Source organism: Paramormyrops kingsleyae, chromosome 3 (assembly GCF_048594095.1).
Source record: "Paramormyrops kingsleyae isolate MSU_618 chromosome 3, PKINGS_0.4, whole genome shotgun sequence".
In the NCBI taxonomy this organism is placed as follows: Eukaryota; Metazoa; Chordata; class Actinopteri; order Osteoglossiformes; family Mormyridae; genus Paramormyrops; species Paramormyrops kingsleyae.
This window is the reverse complement of record NC_132799.1, coordinates 35,285,238-35,305,618: the sequence shown is the minus strand read 5'-3', so window position 1 is coordinate 35,305,618 and position 20,381 is coordinate 35,285,238. Positions and strand designations below refer to the sequence as shown.

General features: G+C 47.9%; 2 protein-coding genes across 3 annotated transcripts in view; both read left to right on the top strand.

The window, feature by feature from the left end:
- The window catches only part of LOC111845669 (low-density lipoprotein receptor-related protein 6), a 44,091-nt gene extending 30,853 nt beyond the window's left edge, over positions 1-13,238 (top strand). The window contains exons 10-23 of the mRNA XM_072710209.1: positions 333-559; positions 1,208-1,392; positions 1,916-2,242; positions 3,156-3,358; positions 3,810-4,021; positions 4,579-4,769; positions 5,699-5,908; positions 6,346-6,471; positions 7,016-7,252; positions 7,577-7,687; positions 7,866-8,096; positions 8,398-8,537; positions 8,969-9,066; positions 9,409-13,238. Of these exons, the coding sequence (XP_072566310.1) occupies positions 333-559; positions 1,208-1,392; positions 1,916-2,242; positions 3,156-3,358; positions 3,810-4,021; positions 4,579-4,769; positions 5,699-5,908; positions 6,346-6,471; positions 7,016-7,252; positions 7,577-7,687; positions 7,866-8,096; positions 8,398-8,537; positions 8,969-9,066; positions 9,409-9,697 (2,787 nt within the window). The 3' untranslated portion in view covers positions 9,698-13,238. The remainder of the gene's footprint in view (positions 1-332; positions 560-1,207; positions 1,393-1,915; positions 2,243-3,155; positions 3,359-3,809; positions 4,022-4,578; positions 4,770-5,698; positions 5,909-6,345; positions 6,472-7,015; positions 7,253-7,576; positions 7,688-7,865; positions 8,097-8,397; positions 8,538-8,968; positions 9,067-9,408) is intronic.
- A 427-nt stretch (positions 13,239-13,665) lies between these two features.
- borcs5 (BLOC-1 related complex subunit 5) lies at positions 13,666-19,508 on the top strand. Of its 2 annotated transcripts, none has more exons than XM_023815215.2 (5): positions 13,666-13,972; positions 14,223-14,304; positions 14,398-14,541; positions 16,471-16,628; positions 18,244-19,508. In XM_023815215.2, exons 2-5 carry the CDS (start codon positions 14,247-14,249, stop codon positions 18,469-18,471), a joined length of 588 nt encoding a protein of 195 aa, XP_023670983.1. In that variant the 5' UTR covers positions 13,666-13,972; positions 14,223-14,246; the 3' UTR covers positions 18,472-19,508. The 2 variants fall into 2 exon arrangements, with proteins under 2 accessions (XP_023670983.1, XP_023670982.1); XM_023815214.2 differs by having other exon boundaries at positions 14,219-14,304.
- Positions 19,509-20,381: the final 873 nt, after the last annotated feature.

Below are 20,381 nucleotides of genomic sequence, written 5' to 3'. Positions count from 1 at the left end.
TGTGACTTTGCAGGTGTTTTCCTTAAGGAAATGAAGAATACTGTACAAAGTGTGACTTGTCTTCCCCTCCATTTCTTACGTTTAGATTTCCAGTTAATGATTTTATATCAAGATATAACATGGGAAGATCTGCTTTTTGTGCCGGGATATTCAGCATTTATTAAATTCTGTGTTTAAAAAAAAAAAAAAAAGTGTGTGTGTGCGTAGAACAGGGGTAACCACTGTACATAAAAGCAAACATACATATGCTTGTTTGGGATGATTCTGAACTCGCTGAGAATGCTGTTGACTGTGACGCCTCTGACATGAAGACCTTGCCTAATCGCCCCCAGACCATCAGCAGGGCCTTCATGAATGGCAGTGCCCTGGAGCCAGTGGTTGAGTTTGGTCTAGACTACCCCGAGGGCATGGCTGTCGACTGGCTGGGCAAGAACCTGTACTGGGCCGACACCGGCACCAACCGCATCGAGGTGGCCAAGCTGGACGGGCAGCACCGGCAGGTCCTGGTGTGGAAGGACTTGGACAGCCCGCGGGCCTTGGCTCTGGACCCCGCTGAGGGGTGAGTGTGTGGGGTGGTATACATTTGGATTGGTCAGTCTGTCCTATGTCGACTTCCAGTCTTCTAAAATGGGGTTTCTCCCTCCAAGCAGCCACATTTTTGCTCCCTCCTTGCTCCTTCAAGTCAAAGACACTGAATACCCAGCTATAAATGTGTTGGGACCTGGGAGGGAGCAAAAATGTGGCCTGTCTGGGAAACACTCCTCTCAAAGCTCGAATCACACTCACGTCGGTCTGTCCTCATGCGGTCATGCCACAGACCACTGTTTATTAGTACACATTTATTTTAAAACGCGTGACCTGAATGTTCCCCTTTTAAATTTAAGGGAAAACTGAAGGCGAACGTTTTTATATTGATGTTTTACGACGCGTTTCTGCACTGTAGCTGCAAAGCATCTAATTTTTTGTGAGGTACCAATTAACTCAGATGTTTTTGCTTCATGCAGTGGGTATTGATTTTGGTTTGAAATTGCAACCGGTAAGCCCAGGACAAACCGAGGCCGGGTGTACCTTGGACCCGTGTCCGTATACTTCTATGTCCGCGGTTTTGGCCTGACAGCCGCGATTTGGCCGCATGCGACAACTTTAGTTTATTTTGATGTTTATATCTTTTTTTTTCCCTTTTCTTTCCACCTGCCCTCCCCTGCAGCTTCATGTACTGGACGGAATGGGGCGGAAAGCCCAAAATCGACCGTGCCGCTATGGACGGGACGGGCCGTGTCACCCTGGTGCCCAACGTGGGCCGCGCCAACGGTCTGACGATTGACTACGCTGCACGGCGCCTCTACTGGACGGACCTGGACACTACGCTCATCGAGTCCTCTAACATGCTAGGTGAAGCCCCATACTTCCCATCTTTACTGCGATACTGCGGCCCCGGCTAACGGAACCGTTGCGGTCATCCTGCGGGCGGCTCGATTGAGAGAGGTTACTGGCCAAGCCCGTGGAAAGCCGTCCCCAAATTACGGGTCCATGTATCCGCCTTTGTCCCAGTGCGTCAGATAGACCATAACGGCAGCCATCGTGCATCCGCGGTCACCAAATGTCCCGCTAGTGGTGTTCTCTTGGCAGGAAGAGCCAGAGGACAATTCTCACTTCATAAATTACCGAAATGAGTGCGGTTTCAACAAAGAAAATTGAACAAAATACTCAATCTCAAGTTTAATAATTCATAATGAAGGCTGCCTTGTTTGTTTTTCGGTCTTGCCGTATGGTAGTATACTACAGCGAAATGCACCTTTAAATATTCCAATGCTAGTCACTCTCCAGCACTTGATGTGCCCAAAAAAGTATTTCATGAAGGGCACCCCCACCTAAAGTAAAGGTATCCCCCCCCCCTCCCTCAATGTGCATAAAGGTCTGGAGCGTGAGGTCATAGCGGACGACCTCCCCCACCCATTTGGCTTGACACAGTACCAGGACTACATCTACTGGACGGACTGGAGCCAGCGCAGCATCGAGCGCGCCAACAAGACCAGCGGGCAGAACCGCACGGTCATCCAGGGCCACCTGGACTACGTGATGGACATCTTGGTGTTCCACTCGTCGCGGCAGGGGGGCTGGAACGCCTGCGCCTCCACCAATGGCCACTGTTCCCACCTGTGCTTGGCCGTGCCCAATAACAGCTTTGTCTGTGGATGCCCCGCCCACTTCTCCCTCAACGCCGACAACAAGACCTGCAGTGGTGAGTCCGTGTCTGCTCGGGGGGCCGAAGGTCAGATACTCAAGGTTGTAGTCAAATGGGGTACGGAAAAGAACGGGCTGCTCCGGGCTCCGACTCAGTTATTGGAAAAATTTTCCCCTTTCTGTGTTTGAGAAATTGAAGCAGGTTTTTTTTCCCCTCCTTTATTTAAAGCCAGTGTGGTTTGGGCGTTTGTTGCCAACTTGGCAAGAGTGAGACGGCAGAGGCCCAGGTCCTGCCTAACTGCTTCCATCTGTGTTTGTCGTAGTAAAAATACTACTTAGTCCTCACCAAGGTCCCCGATGAGTCTGTGCCCCGCAAGCACAGAAGGCCCGTTTCGCACTGGTGCCGTTTCTGGGGTACATTAGCTGCTAGCAAGGCTGAAAGTCGCCCTAGAGTAGCAGGCTGAGAGGCATCGCTTGGCTGTGTGACGATGCTTTCAAACTGGAGTCACATGCTAGTATGTCCGGTTTCCCCGGATTCTTGTCCTTTCGTACTCTGGTAGTTTGGGCCCATCCACCTAAGAAGAACATGCAACTGAGAGAGGATCTCAACCCCAAGCCTGGGAGGTGTGAGACTGCACTTCTGCCCACTGAGCCACTCTGATTTAGCTTTTAGAATAAAATGACTGGTTTATGTATGTCGGCTTGTCAAATGAAGCCTCTTGAACCATTTGCTGTATTTTTTTTGACCCCACTAGGTTTGCGTTGGGTCAGAAAATACAGCGAATGGTTCATGAAGCTTCATTTGACCATCAATAGTTTGTGGAACTTCTGAGGCATTCCTGCTTACCTCTTTGAACATCAATTAAAAAATACCCTCAACACTCAAAAGTATTTTTGTCTCATGAAATGCACAGCGCCCCCTAGTGAGCTGACAGTGTTCCACTCCCTCCTGCCCCTCCTCCACCCCGCAGCCCCCACCTCCTTCCTGCTCTTCAGCCAGAAGACGGCCATCAGTCGCATGGTGATGGACGAGCAGCAGAGCCCCGACATCATCCTGCCCCTGCACAGCCTGCGCAACGTCCGCGCCGTCGACTACGACCCGCTGCACAAGCACATCTACTGGATTGACGGCAAGCAGAATGTCATCCGCCGTGCTCAGGAGGACGGCAACCAGGTGGTGCCATGGTTCTATGGGACGCTCATATTGTACAGCGATGCTAGATGCTGTTAGCTGACCTGGCATTTATGAATGACCCTGGGGGTTTGCATGTATTCCCTGTGCTGCCTGGGGATGGGTGGGTGGGTGGGTGGGTTGGTTGGGTGGAGGGTGGATGGATGGATGGATGGATGGATGGATGGGTGGGTGGGTGGGTGGGTTGGTTGGGTGGAGGGTGGATGGATGGATGGATGGATGGGTTGGTGGGTGGATGGATGGATGGGTTGGTGGGTGGATGGATGGATGGGTTGGTGGGTGGATGGATGAATGCCTCCATAAATCCTTGTAGCACTGAAACAGTGGGATTGTAGTAATGCACAGTGTGGATGTTCAGTCCCTCAGGTTTTTGGGTTCTATTCCCGCTAGAGGGTGCTGTTCCCCACTTGACTCCTCTGCCGTGTGTCTCCAGAGCATGACCGTGGTGTCCAGCTCCTCTGGGAGTCCCAACCTACTCCTGCAGCCCTTTGACCTCAGCATCGACATCTACAGCCGCTACATCTACTGGACCAGCGAGGTCACCAATGTCATCAACGTCACCGGCACTGATGGCCGGCGGGTGGGCGTGGTCCTGCGCGGGGACCATGACAAGCCCCGGGCCGTCGTGGTTAACCCAGAGAGGGGGTGAGCCTGTGCATAACTGCTCAATTTCTGCCATCTTGTTTGACATCAGGGTGCCAACTTTTAGGTCCCTTCGGTCCCTTTTCCGGTGTGAGTGAAGCGGCAAACACTGTGCCAGGCCGAGTTTACACCTGTTTAATTTATCCAGTTTAGGCCCAGTTTAGATCCATATGGTTTAGCCACAGTTTAGATCCATTTAGTTTTGACTCATATTTTTGAGGCCCAGTTTAGACACAGTTTAGGGCAGTTTAGTTTAGGCCCAGTTTAGACTGGGGGTTCATGAAAATCCTGCAGCCCCTGGAACTCCAGCTGCTCACTGCATTAAATTATGAGACTTGTGTGGCTTCATTCCAAATTTTCATACTTTAATTCTGGGAACCTACATCTCCGTCTCAAGATCTTCATAATCCTGATAATTATCAGATTTTCATCAGGGAAGACAAGGTCAAGGGCCAGAGAAGGGTCTCAAAAGCATTCAGACTCTGATGTTTGTTGTGTATACTATGGGATGCCGGCCTGCTTTCTATACTCACGATGACCCCCCCCCCCCCTCCCCCCAGGTACATGTACTTCACCAACTTGCAGGAGCGCTCCCCACGCATTGAGCGTGCGGCGCTGGATGGCACGGAGAGGGAGGTGCTCTTCTTCACTGGGTTGGGCAAGCCCGTAGCGCTGGCCGTGGATAACGAGGCGGGCCGGCTCTTCTGGGTGGACTCGGACCTGCGGCGCATCGAGGGCAGCGACCTGTCTGGTGAGCTTGCAGAGCAGGGAATCTTGGAAAGGCATTGATCTGAAGCGTAAACCTGTTTGCTATTAAAGATTCTTTCACCAACAGCTTATTTCCTCAAGGCTGTTAAGTATTTCCAGGGTAACATTGTGTAGGCAATCTGTTATATTGATATCATAGGTGTATAATTCACATTTTTAATCAAATGATTCACTTACACCACACCACGCATCGTCCCCGTGCAGCCTGATCCTGACCTGTGCTCTTCCAGTCTGTAGAGATACTTCCTGGCAAAGTGAAAGCCGTGGTGCCTGCGGTTCACAAACACGATCCGTTCCAGAAAAGTGGTCGTGAACCAATTTGTATGCGAACCAAGGCAATTTTTCCCATAAAGCATTGAAATTCAATTAATTCATTCACAAGCCTACCAAATAATTTAATTGTCTGGTTTTTATAGTAAAAACTATAAAGAAAAACACAATATAGTGTGGTGATGGGCGGGCCGATCCGGGAGCAGAGAGACATGGAGACTTGCTTGTCGGGGAAATCACGCTCTTTATTAACAGTCCTTAACCCTTGTATTGTAGTTGTTGTTGTTGTTGTTGTTAATGATAATAGTTGCATTTCCCTGTTGTCACACGTATGTGGGGCATGCTGGGACATGCTGGGACATGCAAAAGGAATCTGGTCGAGGAATCTGTTCGTTAACCAACTTTTGTACGCGAATCAATGCATTTTTTTCCACAAAATTTTGTTTGTGGACCATTGGTGAACCACAGGCTCCACTGTACTGGTTTTTTAGACACTGGTAAATAATCCGCATTTAACAAAAATACAGGTAAGTGTGTAATAAAGCAAACTTGGCTTTTATCTAGATGTCTGAATCCTGCAAACGCGTTACACGACATTCCGAATTTTCCTTTTTGACCCCCAAATCGCTGTTGACCGTCCAGGTGCCAACCGGGTCGTGATCGAGGACTCGAACATCCTGCAGCCAGTGGGCCTGACCGTCTTCGGCAGCCACCTCTACTGGATCGACCGGCAGCAGCAGATGATTGAGCGCGTCGACAAAACCACCCGCGAGGGCCGCACCAAGATCCAGGCCCGCATCTCGGCCCTGAGCGACATCCACGCCGTGCACGAGCTCGACATGAGGGAGTACAGTGAGTGGCTGCCTTATTCACTCCCGTCTCATTCACTCTGCCCCGTTTCGCTGCACTGTAACCTAAGGAGCCGGTTATATTGTCGTTCTGGGTAAACTGTCACCCGTAACGTAGCAGTAGATGCATTCCGTTACGTTATTTATTGCTCGGCAGACATGTCTAGCCGTCAAGGCATTAATTTACTGTTTTAGCCATTTTATGTAGCTGGAGACATACTGAAGAAATTCAAATTTACTGCCTCCCCCCCCCAGGGATGCCGGCAGAAGAATCTGGATTCTTAATTATTTGTTTTTTCTGTGCCCACAAGGCTTCTTTCGATTGAAATATTAATGTCTTGTTGTGAGTCCTGCTGTATTATTTTGGACTGGAGGGCTGGAGGCAGTTTCACCCGCACTGAAAAAATGGTATGTGCCAGTAATTCGGGGTCCATCTCCCAGGTAAACACCCCTGCACCTTGGACAATGGTGGCTGCTCCCACATCTGTATCATCAAGGGCGACGGCACCACGCGCTGTTCCTGCCCCATCCACCTAGTCCTGCTACAAGACGAGCTCTCCTGTGGGGGTGAGTCCAGCACCTAAATCGTGCACCTTTTCTCCCCCTAGTGGAAGGATGCCATAACACAAAATTGCTTAGCAGAATTCTGAGGATTAAAGATAATTAGTATTCATTAGTTTAGTAAATTTGGATTTGATCCAGTATCTTTTTAAATATATCGGATGCATGTATAGCTAGCATTGTGTGTCTGTGTGTGTTTAATCTCATTTGGGGACCAAAATGTCCCCAAAGTGTGGTAAAACCTCAAACTTCCTTACCTTTGGGGAAATTTTTCAGGTCCCCATTTGGATAACCTCAACTTTATAAAAATCTGTGAATGCAATCAGAAACATAAAATGCGAAAAAGTCTTGCATTTTGTTTGGTTACTTATGGTTAAGGTTAGGGCTGGGTAGTGGTTAAGGGTGTCGTGATTGGGATTAGGGTTTTTCCCATAGAAATAAATGAAAGGTCCTCATTTAGATAGGTACGCCAATGCGTGCATGTATGCGTGTGTGTGTATGCGCGGACTTGTCTTGGGCTGACTTTTCGAGGGGCTCCTTTCCCCCCCAGAGCCCCCCACCTGCTCCCCGGAGCAGTTCTCCTGCGCCTCTGGCGAGGTGGGCTGCATCCCGCAGGCGTGGCGCTGCGACGGCTTCTCGGAATGCGAGGATGAGAGCGACGAGCGCGGCTGCCCCGTGTGCTCAGCCGCCGAGTTCCAGTGCACCAGCCACCAGTGTGTGGCGCTGTCCCTGCGCTGCGACGGTGAGGCCAACTGCCAGGACGGCTCCGACGAGATGGACTGCGCCGGTAGGCAGATTCTCTCACTCCGCTGCCCTGTAGCCCAAAGGGACTTGCGCTCACTTCACTTCGCCCTCTTTCTTTTTCTTCTTTCCTTCTTTCTTCGTGTAAAAACAAGATGGAAATAGCCGCGTTCTGTTCCATTTAAACACTGCGAGCTAAAACCATAAGTATTCTACTTTTTTAGATGATCTATCTTTAGAATATCTATATATATATGTCAGCTATAGGGTGACGTGCAATTAAGGGTGCGGGTTGCCAGTCATTCCCTTTTTAACATCTCGGTTTATTTACATTCCCCCCCACTACCCCCCCCCCCTCCCCCGCCACCAGCTCGCTGTCCTCTGGACCAGTTCAGCTGCTCCAATGGACAATGTGTGGGAAAGCACAAGAAGTGTGACCACAACGTGGACTGCCTGGACAACTCTGATGAGCTCGGCTGCTGTAAGTCCCATATGTATGAGGACTGGGGGGGGGGGGTGTTCATGTGTGAACCCCTTCCCTGTGACACTTCCCTTTGGTGGCAGGTTATCATTTCAACCTTTGCTTTGACCAATCCAGCATTCATCTTCATCCAGAAGTCCCCAGTTCCCCTAACATACGGGCTCCTCTTGACCCCCAGATCCCACGGAAGAGCCGCCCCCCCAGCCCATCAACATCATCGGCTCCATCGTCGGCGTCATCCTCGTGCTCTTCGTGGTGGGGGCCGTCTACTTCGTGTGCCAGCGCGTTCTCTGCCCGCACATGAAGGACGACGGGGCCACCATGGCCAACGACTTCGTGGTGCACGGGCCCTCCTCGGTCCCTCTGGGTTACGTCCCACACCCAAACTCCCTCTCGGGGTCCCTGCCAGGTACCGTCCCGAAAAAGCCCTGAGGGATTCTTCCCTGGGATCTGCGGTTCTGTGTTTTTATGCCACCCCTCAAAATGGCCCGCCTGGTTCTCCACAGCAGTTTTAAAAGCCAGAGGACTTGCTTAGCCCCATTGCTCATCTTTTACAGTGCGGTTCAAGGACGAACCAGAGCCAAGTGCGAGTCAGTGGGGCGGGGTGGAGGGAGATTACATCCAGTCACATCCCAAATCATCGGGAAAGGGGGTAGAAGTGCCATTAGCTGGGTGCTACAGATGGTTCCTCACCGGTGTTCCCTTTCTAGGCATGTCCCGTGGAAAGTCTGCCATGAGCTCGCTAAGCATCATGGGAGGTGGCAGCAGTGGGCCGCCGTACGACAGGGCCCACGTCACAGGGGCCTCATCCAGCAGCTCCTCCAGCACTAAAGGCACTTATTTCCCACCGGTGAGACACTACAACACAAACCCCTCACAGTCGCCCCCTACAGGTGCAAATGTGCACAGTACCAGCTAGACGCAGCAAAGGATTCTTTGTTTTGTTTCATGGTACTGTTGATAAAATCAGACATAGCAGCAGTGTATGTTTAGTTTATCTTTGCTGAGAAGCATCATCTGGGAGTTTGAACCGTGCTTTTAATGCTTCGAATTGTTCGTTAATGTTCGTTGTGTTCATAAGCATTGGGTAGAAAGTTTTGCTGTTTACAATGTAACCACAGAGTTGAGTCTGAAACTGGGCTTTTAAACAAAACCATTTTGTGAGAATGTGAAATAGTAAGCAGGTAAAGGCAGCATCTAGCATTTGTTTGATGTACCGTTCAGCTCCATCTTGACATAAGCATTACGCAATCATCCTGCCCCCTCTCGTCCCCCTCCCAGATCCTGAACCCCCCACCCTCACCCGCCACAGAACGCTCCCATTACACCATGGAGTTTGGCTACTCCTCAAACAGCCCCTCTACCCACCGCTCGTACAGGTAAGGCCGATCTCCTCCTGCTGCTTGTGTCTGTATGCGTGTGGGTTTTTTTTAGTTTCGCTAACGCAAAGTGACTCGCACAGCTGGGTACTGCCATATCACTACAGTGTCTGGCGCTCAGACCCCCAGACCTTGGCTCTCATCCTCCTAAGGAGATGAAAAGCAGACTTTAAAAGGTCTACGAGCTTCTAACACAGTTTGTGTGTCTGTGAATAGTGGCAGTGTCAGATTTATTGTCCCGCGTGATTCTGAAGGGTAGGCAAACGGCCCTGTAATCCCAGGCCTCTTGGGGCGTGGCTTGCCGGCCTTCCCTCCACGTTTAACGATGTGTCGTCCCCACAGCTATAGGCCCTACAGCTACCGCCATTTTGCCCCGCCCACCACGCCCTGCAGCACGGACGTGTGTGACAGCGACTACACCCCAGGGCGCCGCGTCGTCCCCGTGGCAAAGGGCTACACCAGCGACCTCAACTACGACTCGGAGCCCTTCCCGCCACCGCCCACTCCCCGCAGCCAGTACCTGTCCGCTGAGGAGAACTGCGAAAGCTGTCCCCCCTCCCCTTACACGGAGCGCAGCTACTCCCACCACCTGTACCCCCCACCTCCTTCCCCCTGCACGGACTCCTCTTGAGCTCCACCCAGTGCCCCGCCCACTTCCCTTGGGCCCGCCCTCTGTGTAAATAGCAATTGTGTATACTGAGTTGAAAGGACTTATGATCAAGGGGGGGAGGGCATGGGAATTTTGTACAGTGTCCTGGGTATAAGGGGCTTGGGGTACAGTGGAGCTGGAAAACTTTGTACAGTAAAGAGAAATATTTATATATTTTCTATACACCAACTACTGGTTGTGCCATTGAAGTTTGTATTGAAAAGAGAAATCTGTACATTTTAAAGTTTTTATTAAATCACCATAAATTAAATGAATTGCCTTAAACCGGGAGATAAAACGCCACCTTCCCATTAAACTAGAGGAAATAAAGCATTCGGAAAGGGATATGGTGATACTCAACTGATGCCAAATATTTTTTTGGGTTGGGGTGGGGTGTGTGGGGGTCCGATCGGGTGTTTTTGTAGCCCGACCGCGTAGCCAGCCAGCCAGCCAGCCAGCAGCCCCATCGTGGGCGAGCGCCGAAATCGTCCGTTGCTGCTGCTTTTTGCACGACGATACAGACGCAGGAAGGAAAAAAAAGACAAGGACTTAAGCATTATACCTCTCTTTGCTTTGGAATTATTTTTAAGTGATATGTTCTGCAAGGCTTGATTCCTCCGACTGGAATACTAAGAGGAGATTCCGCGAGCTGCTCCGGTGAGCTTTGCGGGAGAAGGTGAGCCGCAGAAGCAATAAGGTCCGCTGGCTCCCCACCGCGCCGCCGCTCGGGCGCGCTCCCGGACCCGCTCCCTCGAGGCCTCTTTACACCGATGTCTTACAACTGAAACCCTCGTTGTCTGGGAGAACTTTGCCCGTATTTGCGATTTGGTGTCGAGTGTCGGGACACCTGGGCTCGTGGAACAAGGTGGTACGTATGACGGCGGCTGCTCCCTCCCGCAGCCGCTCCAAGAGGGAACGCCTCCCGCAGGACATCACCGACCCCGCGGCCGATCCGGAGATCAAAGATGAACTCCACACATTACGAAGCAATTTTATTTTTGTGTGTTTCTTCGCCTCCACCGTTTGTATATGCCATAGAGCTGCTGTGAACTGGTCTGTTTGAAATAGCCGGTCTCTTACAGCCCCTGCGTTTTTCCTCCACTCTCCCAGCGCAGAATTTTTTTTTTGTTGCCCGAACAAGGACAAGTTTTCGTGCCTGACGAGTTTTACGGAAAAAATTTGTCTTAACTTTAAATCCAGTGCCCACAAAATGTTTTCGATATTTTTGTACAACGTGTAGATATATTTATAAGCTATAAGAAATGTATGGTTAGTTTTCTGTAAATCTATCCCATTTTATCCTTGCGGTACTTCTCCTTGTACATTCTTACAGTCTACGAAACCTCGTTTTATTTTTCTATTGCAAATGTATGGAGACAATCTGAGACTGACATATTTATCCAGGTACCTGTTTTTACCTTGCGAAATAACTCACCTCCTTGAGCAATATTTTTGTACATCATTCATTTGATCATTTACTTTCAGTTTGACTCGAGAGCCAAATAATTTTTACAAAGACGTGTTTATGACCGATCACCCTCTGCCCCCCAAAAATGTGTCTCGTATCTAAATCTGTAAGCTTGGTTGGGGTTGCCAAAAAATGGGAATGTAGCCTTTGACATGCATTCATTCCATTTAATTCCTGCATTTCAGCGTTCACAGGTCTCTTTCAGGGAATAGTCTTTGTCCAATTTGAGTACTAGAGATGGGCAGTCCACATGCTTTCGCTTCATGTAGCGCTGTCTTTGTTTACAGCAACCGAACTTTCCTGTTAGCTTTCCATAGTCACATTTTCCAAAAACTTTACTTTTTTTCTCCTGTGTGATTTATTTCAAACTGACAATTGAATGCATGCACCATGGATTTGGCGACCTGCTTATTGGCGACTATCTGTGCGTAATACTGACGAACAGGAGTGCTGGATTCTGTGGCTTATGTTCTTAATGTTTCTGGTCGGTAGTTTTTTGTCCTGAAAAGTACGTTTCAAAATACTGCTTGTTATATGGAGGCATTTGGACACAAGTTCTGTCTGCTATATAGTCGCAAAGGGCTTTACTGGGAAACGGTGCATCGCAGTCATCTCATTTTCTTGCAGGCAAGTGACAGTTCAGTGAATCATTCAAATGTTTATTCCATAGCTTTTTGCCTAAGGATCTGTCTTTACCAGCATAACGTTCTAGACAATCTGAGCTACCCTTGGTAAACTTTGTTTTTTTTGCAGATGTGCCTCGCCATAACATTTCACCTAGATTTTATCTGATTTTGACAGAGTTTAATCGGTACATTGAACCACCTTTTCCAAATTTAGAAATGTCACATCTTAAGCATGTTACTGAAATTGTATTTTATTAAATCCTCCCCACCCAAAATTTTTACATGCGTAAGTAAATGAGTGCTTTCCCCATTTTGATTTAATAAGTCCTTCTGGTTGTTTGAATTAGACCCCTGTATAAGTTAGTCCTTTGAACTATTTTTGGGGCATATCATAAATGTATTGGCTCCATGTGATTATGAGAGAGACCACGTCTCACAGGGTCGGTCCTGCTCAGCAGATCTCCAGATGATCGACATTATTCCGGACATTCCTTTGTCTGCTACAAGGGCTTCAGCGTAACCCCACATGCCACAGCGCTAAACCAGCGTTACTATCTCATGCTTGTTGCACTTTACGGTACATCTGCTTCTTGTTGGTATGGCGTGTTATACGGTTTTGTTTGCTAGTATTTTTCAAGATTTTTTTCCCCCAAATGAGCTCCTTGCGTTTATGCTACGGTGTTCATATTACTGTGTATTATGTAGGTGTTTTTAATCTATGTATTTCATAAAAAAAGATGAATGTTGGCTATTTTGACACTGGCATTTTGCTTACAGCCGCTTCGATTTCAAAATTTAAGATGAGATGAGCCTCGGTTCTATGAATTTAACTACAGTGTAGCGCCGTCGACTTGTGGGAGTGTGAGCATGTGGTAACCAAAAGGAAAATAGTTTATGAATGCTAACATGCAACAGGAATTATACACAAACCCGAATTAGGTCGTGTTTATTTGCATCTCACTTATCTGCTGGTACCTAAAATTTGGTGGTCAATTATTGTTGGGTACACCTAGTACCCAGACAAATGGTATCAGTCTATAATATTTTTTTTTCTTGTCCTTCTGAAGGAAGCTTACTGAAAATACAATTGTACTTCTGTGCCTCAAACTCTGTAAGCAAGGGGATTTGGTAAAAGCACTTTTGGTTCCATGCTGCTGGAGATGTCAAATTTCGAATAATAGCATAAATGTTGGGAGAAGGTCTTTGGTCAGCTTAAATTGGTCTCATCTCATTGAATTGAATGGTGCTTTTGCAAGGGTGTGTTCAAGATGACCAACATTTGGTTAGTTATATCATTTTCCACTAACTCTACCTTTTTTTGTAAATTAATTGCTTTACATGTAAATCAATGTATAAAAAAATCTGTACAGCCCATTCAATAACTATTATAAGCTGTTGTAACTAATAAAATGTTGATTTTTATAATAAATGAATGCTGTTCATGATTAATCAGTTTGAAGTACAATCAAGAGGTTTGCAGCATTAAAATTTTAAAATGTCTAATGTCCTTTCTCGTTCAACTGATCCCAGTTATATATTAACGCTGCCCGCTGTTAGTTTCTCAGAAGTGCACATTGCAGTCTTCTGCTAAGCGATTCCGGGTATTGAATCTATGGTACTGAGCTCCTCAGTACCATGTAGAGGTGGCGGCTAGCAAGCATAGATAAGGCGCACCCTGCACTATACGCAAAAAGCGTTCTTTTGTGCAAAAGTGTGGATTCGTATAGAACTTAAAGCCGATTTACGGTGGATATATTGGCGGAGAGCTGCTCGCATACAGTCTCCCCCCGCCGTTTTTCGCAAACACTTTTGTTGTAGCCATTCAGTGATGCACTTCCGGTTCTCTAACCCGGAAGTTGACACTTCCGTTGACGTTTCCGCTGCATGTGTTTTGGTTAGTAAAGTGTTTGTCCAGCTGTTAGTATCGTTCACCGTATTCCCTGATCATGCAATACGGGATTAATGAAGACGCTGCTTAACAGCTAAGGAAAAACGAATTTGGTTGTAACTCTAGAGCCAATGCCACTAGTGCAACATAGTTGAAAAGCAATTTAAGGTGGAGTAAGGGCTGTCGGCTTCGTCTAGATGGCGGCTGGTAATTAACTGCATCAAGTGTATCGGTAAAATTCCATTGTCAAGAGTCGGAGAAGAGGAAATTCTGAGGTAGGGTTCTGTAGTTCTGTCTCTGTCAGACAACTTTATTTCGTAACGTTTAAATAGTCATGCTTTTTAATGTCATTGATATGGCGATGATTGTAAGCTACGACGTTGCTTAAGGTAACTGAAATCAGGAGTGTTTCCATTAAATTTTTAGCTGTGAACCAGCCGATATTACTTATTTTCTGAAAGTTTGTGCCCTAGTGTGTCGTACTCATATACTCTATTGATACGTAATTTGTCTGGTTTTAGGAAGATTGCCTACAGTCCGCCGTCCTAAATGGGAGCAGAGCAGAGTGGAGATGCGGAGCACAAACACTCCGATTTCAACCCTACAGGTAGCACAAAGCGTCTGATCACTAATTGTTGCTGGCTCGATTTATGCTGGGAGAGTTTACACTGGTAAGTAACGGACTTCTCTGAATTGTCAGCGGTCGCCTCGCCTGCGAAGCAGAGGGCAAAAATGGATGACATCGTGGTGGTGGCCCAAGGAACGCAGTCATTACGCAACATCCACAACGACCCCGATGTCATTAAACTACAAGAAATTCCCACGTTCCAGCCCCTGCTTAAAGGTACCCACAAGCAAACACGTGCATACATACTTAAACTTCACATTCCTTAACAAAGTCTTGTAAAGTCTGCTGTTTACTTTCCCAGTGGACGCCATTTGATTGTGTACTGCAGAGGTGGAGATTTCAGGTCCAGAGAGTACAAATCCAGACCAAGATTTTGTTTCAACCAACCAGTTGCGTACTCTGTGACTGTGACTCTTTATACTCATCTGGTTGGTTGAAACAAAATCTTGGCCTGGGTTTGTACTCTCTGGACCTGAAATGCCCACCTCTGGTGTACTATAAGATAAGGAAAGTTTCTTCTGCATAGCAGCAAAAGCTATAAAATAATCTGTAAAGATTGCTTAATACTGTTGCTACATTTTGAATGTGCATTTATTTTTGATATTGTGTGCCTGACCTTTATAAAACCTGAATCAATACATACAGTTCTAAATATGCGGTACTTTGATGCGTGAGCTGTAACTCGTGTCATTTCCATGTGAAATTGCAACCACAAGAGGGCGTTGTTACTGCAGAAATTAAAATGAAATTGCACAACCAAGGCCCTGAACATTAATTGTCCACTGATATCTGTATGTTTTGTAACACCATATCTTCAATACACAGAATTATTCTCCACTTAAGACAGACTCATTATTCAGCTTAAACTTAAAAATTAGCTGTCAATTTCAATTGCATATGCATAAATGTCCACACTGCTATGTTTTCATAGGAAAATGATATGCACCCACACAGGCATTTTCACATTGTTTATGAGAGTATTTCCATACACACTCAAAGGAGTGAAAACGTATGTGATGTAGCTGTTAGCCTTCATTAGGCATTCATGCATCGTCACAGTCACCGGTAAGTTAGTTTCTGTTGCACTGTGAAAGATGCTATTTAGTTGCATACAGGTCAGCAACAGGGAAAGCGCCACTGAAAGCACGAATGCTGTTCAAGCCCTGAACATATAGTTAATAGTTGTCCTCTGATATCTGTTTGCCTGATTGTTCACCCTACACAATGTTACACCCTGTATCTAGTGGAACCCAATCAGGCATGGGCCACATGATGAGTAAGGACCAATCAGGGTGGTTTTACAGTCTTTTCAGAAGTCTTCGTTTTCATTAAGCCACACTGCAACTATCAAATGTGACTGTGCTCCCGAGTGTATGACTGAGAGGTGGCCTGCGACTTTGCTCCTGCTTGTATGAGTGAGAGATGGCCTATACCTGTGCTCCCGTGTGTATGAGTGAGACGGCCTGTGCTTCCGCGTGTATGAGTGAGAGACGTGTATTAGTGAAAGACTGCCTGTGCTGCTGTGTGTATGAGCGAGAGACTGCCTGTGCTCCTGTGTGTATGAGCGAGAGATGGCCTGTGCCTGTGCTCCCGCGTGTATGAGCGAGAGACGGCCTGTGGCTGTGCTCCCGCGTGTATGAGCGAGAGACGGCCTGTGGCTGTGCTCCCGCGTGTATGAGCGAGAGACGGCCTGTGGCTGTGCTCCCGCGTGTATGAGCGAGAGACGGCCTGTGGCTGTGCTCCCGCGTGTATGAGCGAGAGACGGCCTGTGCTCCCGCGTGTATGAGCGAGAGACGGCCTGTGCTCCCGCGTGTATGAGCGAGAGACGGCCTGTGCTCCCGCGTGTATGAGCGAGAGACGGCCTGTGGCTGTGGTCCCGCGTGTATGAGCGAGAGACGGCCTGTGGCTGTGGTCCCGCGTGTTTGAGCGAGAGACGGCCTGTGGCTGTGGTCCCGCGTGTATGAGCGAGAGACGGCCTGTGCCTGTGCTCCCGCGTGTATGAGCGAGAGACGGCCTGTGCCTGTGCTCCCGCGTGTATGAGCGAGAGACGGCCTGTGGCTGTGCTCCCGCGTGTATGAGCGAGAGACGGCCTGTGGCTGCTGCAGCACACGTGACCAGTAGTTGTACATCCCTCTCCTCTTCCAGGTGTCCTGAGCGGCCAGACATCCCCCAGCAGTGGCCGCCTGGAGAAGCTGGACTCCCTGCAGGTGCTGCAGCTGTGCCTGCGCTATCAGGAGCACTTGCACCAGTGCGCCGAGGCCGTCAGCTTCGACCAGAACGCCCTGGTCAAGCGCATCAAAGAGGTAGAGGGTGGCTGCCTATCCACATGCACCCGAAACCCAGTGGTATCAGAAACTCTGCAGCTGCTCTTAAGTGATGTCAGGATGCCCGCAAATGAAAAGAGGCAGGTTTGATTAATGAGGGAGGCGGGAATGGTGCCGATCATCCTACAGTGGTGGTCAAGGTTTAATGTGGAAGTAACGCGGCGTCTGCACCCCAGGGGTGTTGTGGCAGGTTGGTTCGATGACTGAACCCTCATTTCACAGTGACGTGTCGTTTAGCCGACACCCCCGGGGCTGTGGGCGGAGCCGAGCACAGGGTGTGTTAAAGAGCCAAGGTGCCAACAAGCAGCTGGGCGATTGTGCTGGTCTTCACCTCTAGCCAGCTGGCACTGCGTGGTAAAGGGGGGCACTTATGGGTTAGATCAGCTACTGAGTGGTACCAGTTAAACAAAAACAGAGCAAGATATATTTATTTTTTAGGGAAAAAACTGCTGATAGCTACGCTTGAGATGAAATAAGCGTTGATTTTAATCACGCTTAATGTGATTATGTTGGCACACTATTACATTTGTGTAAGCTGTGTGAAGTGTGTCTATGAGGCTGCCTCCCCCCGATAGGTCCTTGGAGAGAGGAGTTTGGCAGGACAGCCTGATCTCAAGATGCGTGAATGACAGAGGATATTAATAAATCTGTTAACAATGCAGGATGGGTTTTTATGGAGATCTTAGCTGAACATTCTTAGACAGTGAATCTGAAACACAGACAGAAAGTCGCATGGGTGGATGTGGGGGGTGGGGGGGGGTAGATGTACTTTACTGATCTTGATATACACAGCTCTGGAAAGAAAATAAGAAACCACTTCATATTTTTGATATCCTGGTTTAATCCTGGTTCTGCTGGCTGAAGGCTACGCTGAGAGGCAGGTTGCTCACAGGCTCAAAGTTTCTAAGACAGCCGTACACAAGAAGAAGGTGAAGCGGGAGACACTGGCAATAGCCAGAAACCAGCCAGGAAGAGGGTGGAAACGACCGTCAACTTATCCAGTAGTGCCTCATGAATCTGAGGATGACGTCAAGTGACCTTCAAAAAGAATGGGAAACATTAACTGCAAGTGTGAAATGCACTGCTAGGACAGTTTGTATCAGGCTCCTCGAAGCAGGACTGAAGACCCATAAAGCAAGGAAGAAGCTCTTCATTAATGAGAAGCAGGGAAGAGCCAGGCTTCAGTTGTTATGTTTGTTTAACACAGACACAGCCCCATAAATTGAGACATGAAACTAAAAATTTTGCTGTGTTCTCATGTTTTTTCCCAGAGCTGTATATATAGTGTCATGCTTGAGGATAGTCCAGATCTACACATACCGGTCATAAACACGTCAGTGAGTGCCAGAGGCAAGGAGCAGATATATGTATCGAAAAGCTGGAGTTTCATGTTTGATGCCTTCAGGTGCTCAGTTTCCAGGTCTTCCTTTGCACTGGAATGGGTGTAAATGTCATCATATGCACATCAGTGTAATTAAGGAGTTAGTCACACACATCATTGTTGTTATTAATGACGGGTTATTGGCTGTAGGTATCGGCCACAGCTTATGACCGTCACGTCAGTAATGGGCGTGTCTCTCTGTGGGCGGGTCAGATGGACCTCTCGGTGGAGACGCTCTTCAGCATCATGCAGGAGCGACAGAAGCGCTACGCCAAGTACGCAGAGCAGATCCAGAAGGTCAACGAGATGTCCATGATCCTGCGACGCATCCAGATGGGCATCGACCAGACGCTGCCTCTCATGGAGAAGCTCAATAACCTGCTACCAGAGGGCGAGCGGCTGGAACCCTTTAGCATGAAACCCGAGAGTGAAACCAAGTAGCCACTCCCACCAGCATTACATCATCTGAAGCTCCACCCACATGTGAACTGTTGCCCCGCCCTTTTTCGTAAGCCCATCTGTAAGGGATTCCCAAAAAAAAAAAAAAAACCTGTGGAAAAGTGTTATCTTTGTGGGTGTCCGTGGTTCTGCTACACCTTGTGGAGGTATGTAAAGAAACCTGAGCAGTGGGAATCTCAGAATTAGTTTCCTGCTGCACATACTCCTTAAAACTTGCCGAGTGGGAGGAGAGGAAGTGACTGGTGCTATTTATGGATATAGAAGCTGGGATGCTCAGGATCGTTAGCCAATATGGTCAGCCGATAAATCGCTGAACTCTGCCGTATGCATACTCGCTTGCTTCAGTGCTTCACTCGTCAGATGGAGAGTGGAAACACACATGACATTTTAAAGTTTACTGTGATGTAATATTGCACAAAACCTTGCATCCAAATCTATAATTTAAAAAGAATTATTGAGTCTCACTTTTTACTTTTTTTTCTGTAAAATGTTAAATTAAACCATTCAAATGTTTATCTTTCTTGTAACTAATTATAACATATTGTGAAATGTAAAGTGTGTTTGTTTTAGGCCCAGATATTGTTTCATGCCAGATATTTGCATTTCGTAATACATATTTATGTCATCCCAATAACATAAACTCCTTAAATGTGGAAAAAGGCACTCACTCTCAACACAGAATTTCATACGCCTTTTGATACAGCTTAGGATGTGGCTAATTGCAGTGTGTACATGCTTTACAGAACTCTGCTCATTGTATGCAGCAGAGAATCAACATGGTTTCATCTATAGCCAGTCGCTAGAGTTGAGAGTTTTGCGAACGTCCACGAAACAAGCGATGGCATCTTGTGTCTGTACGCCCAGGCATGAAAAATGCCATTGGATGCCGAAGTTAAAAGCCATAGTTAAATCATAATAGTATAAACGCAAAGAGTTAATAAAGCATTAATAAAGCGTTAATGAAGCATTAATAAAGCGTTAATGAAGCATTAATAAAGCGTTAATGAAGCATTAATAAAGCATTAATAAAGCGTTAATGAAGCATTAATAGCATTATGAAGCACTTCAGCTCTTGATCACATCCGTAAGCTGACGTTACCTCTGGCTCCTAGTAGAGGGTTGGATGCTCTTTGGATCTACAGCAGCAGTGTCACCGGCATGCGGGGGTAGATTGGACCCCACCGGCACTGTGCTGCCCTGCCATGCCCCCAGCTGAAGGCCCCACCATCCCCCCTCCCAGTCTCCCACCTTGGCCAGGTCCCCAGTGATGCAGAGCGACCCCACCATGTGGATGTTGTTCTGCCGGCGCTCGGCAACAGAGCCTCGCAGAGGAAAGTGTTCAGGAAGGATTTTTGCTCTGTTTGGTGGTCCTGCCGCAATCTGCAGAGACCCGGCGAGCACAGAGGTGGAGCCGCTGGTCCAGATGGAGCCTTTGATGCGGCTCGATGGGCTTCCTGTCTTGGCCACGTGGAGTCGGCATGACCCGGGAACTTGCAGCTTCCCGTTACTTGTGCTTGGAATAGCTGAAGAAATGGGTTGAGCGGGGTCCACTCCACCTCACTGAATGATTTTACAAATCATAAACTCTGTGGTTGCTGGATCGAGCCCAGCTTTGGCAGAACAGTCACATGTCTGTGGGCCCTTGAGCTGGGCCCTTAACCCCCAGCTCCTTGGGCCCTTCTGCAGGTGGCTGCCCTTCACTGCCAGGCTTGTGTGTGTCATGGAGAGCAAGATGGGGTAAGAGAAAGGGGAATTTCCTCATGGGAATCAATAAAGTGTCTTACTATTATTATTATTATTATTAATAAATGGAACCAATATTTAATGAGTAATTAAAGCCTGTGTAATTAGCAAAGACTAATACATAGCATAAATCATTGCTGTGATAGTTA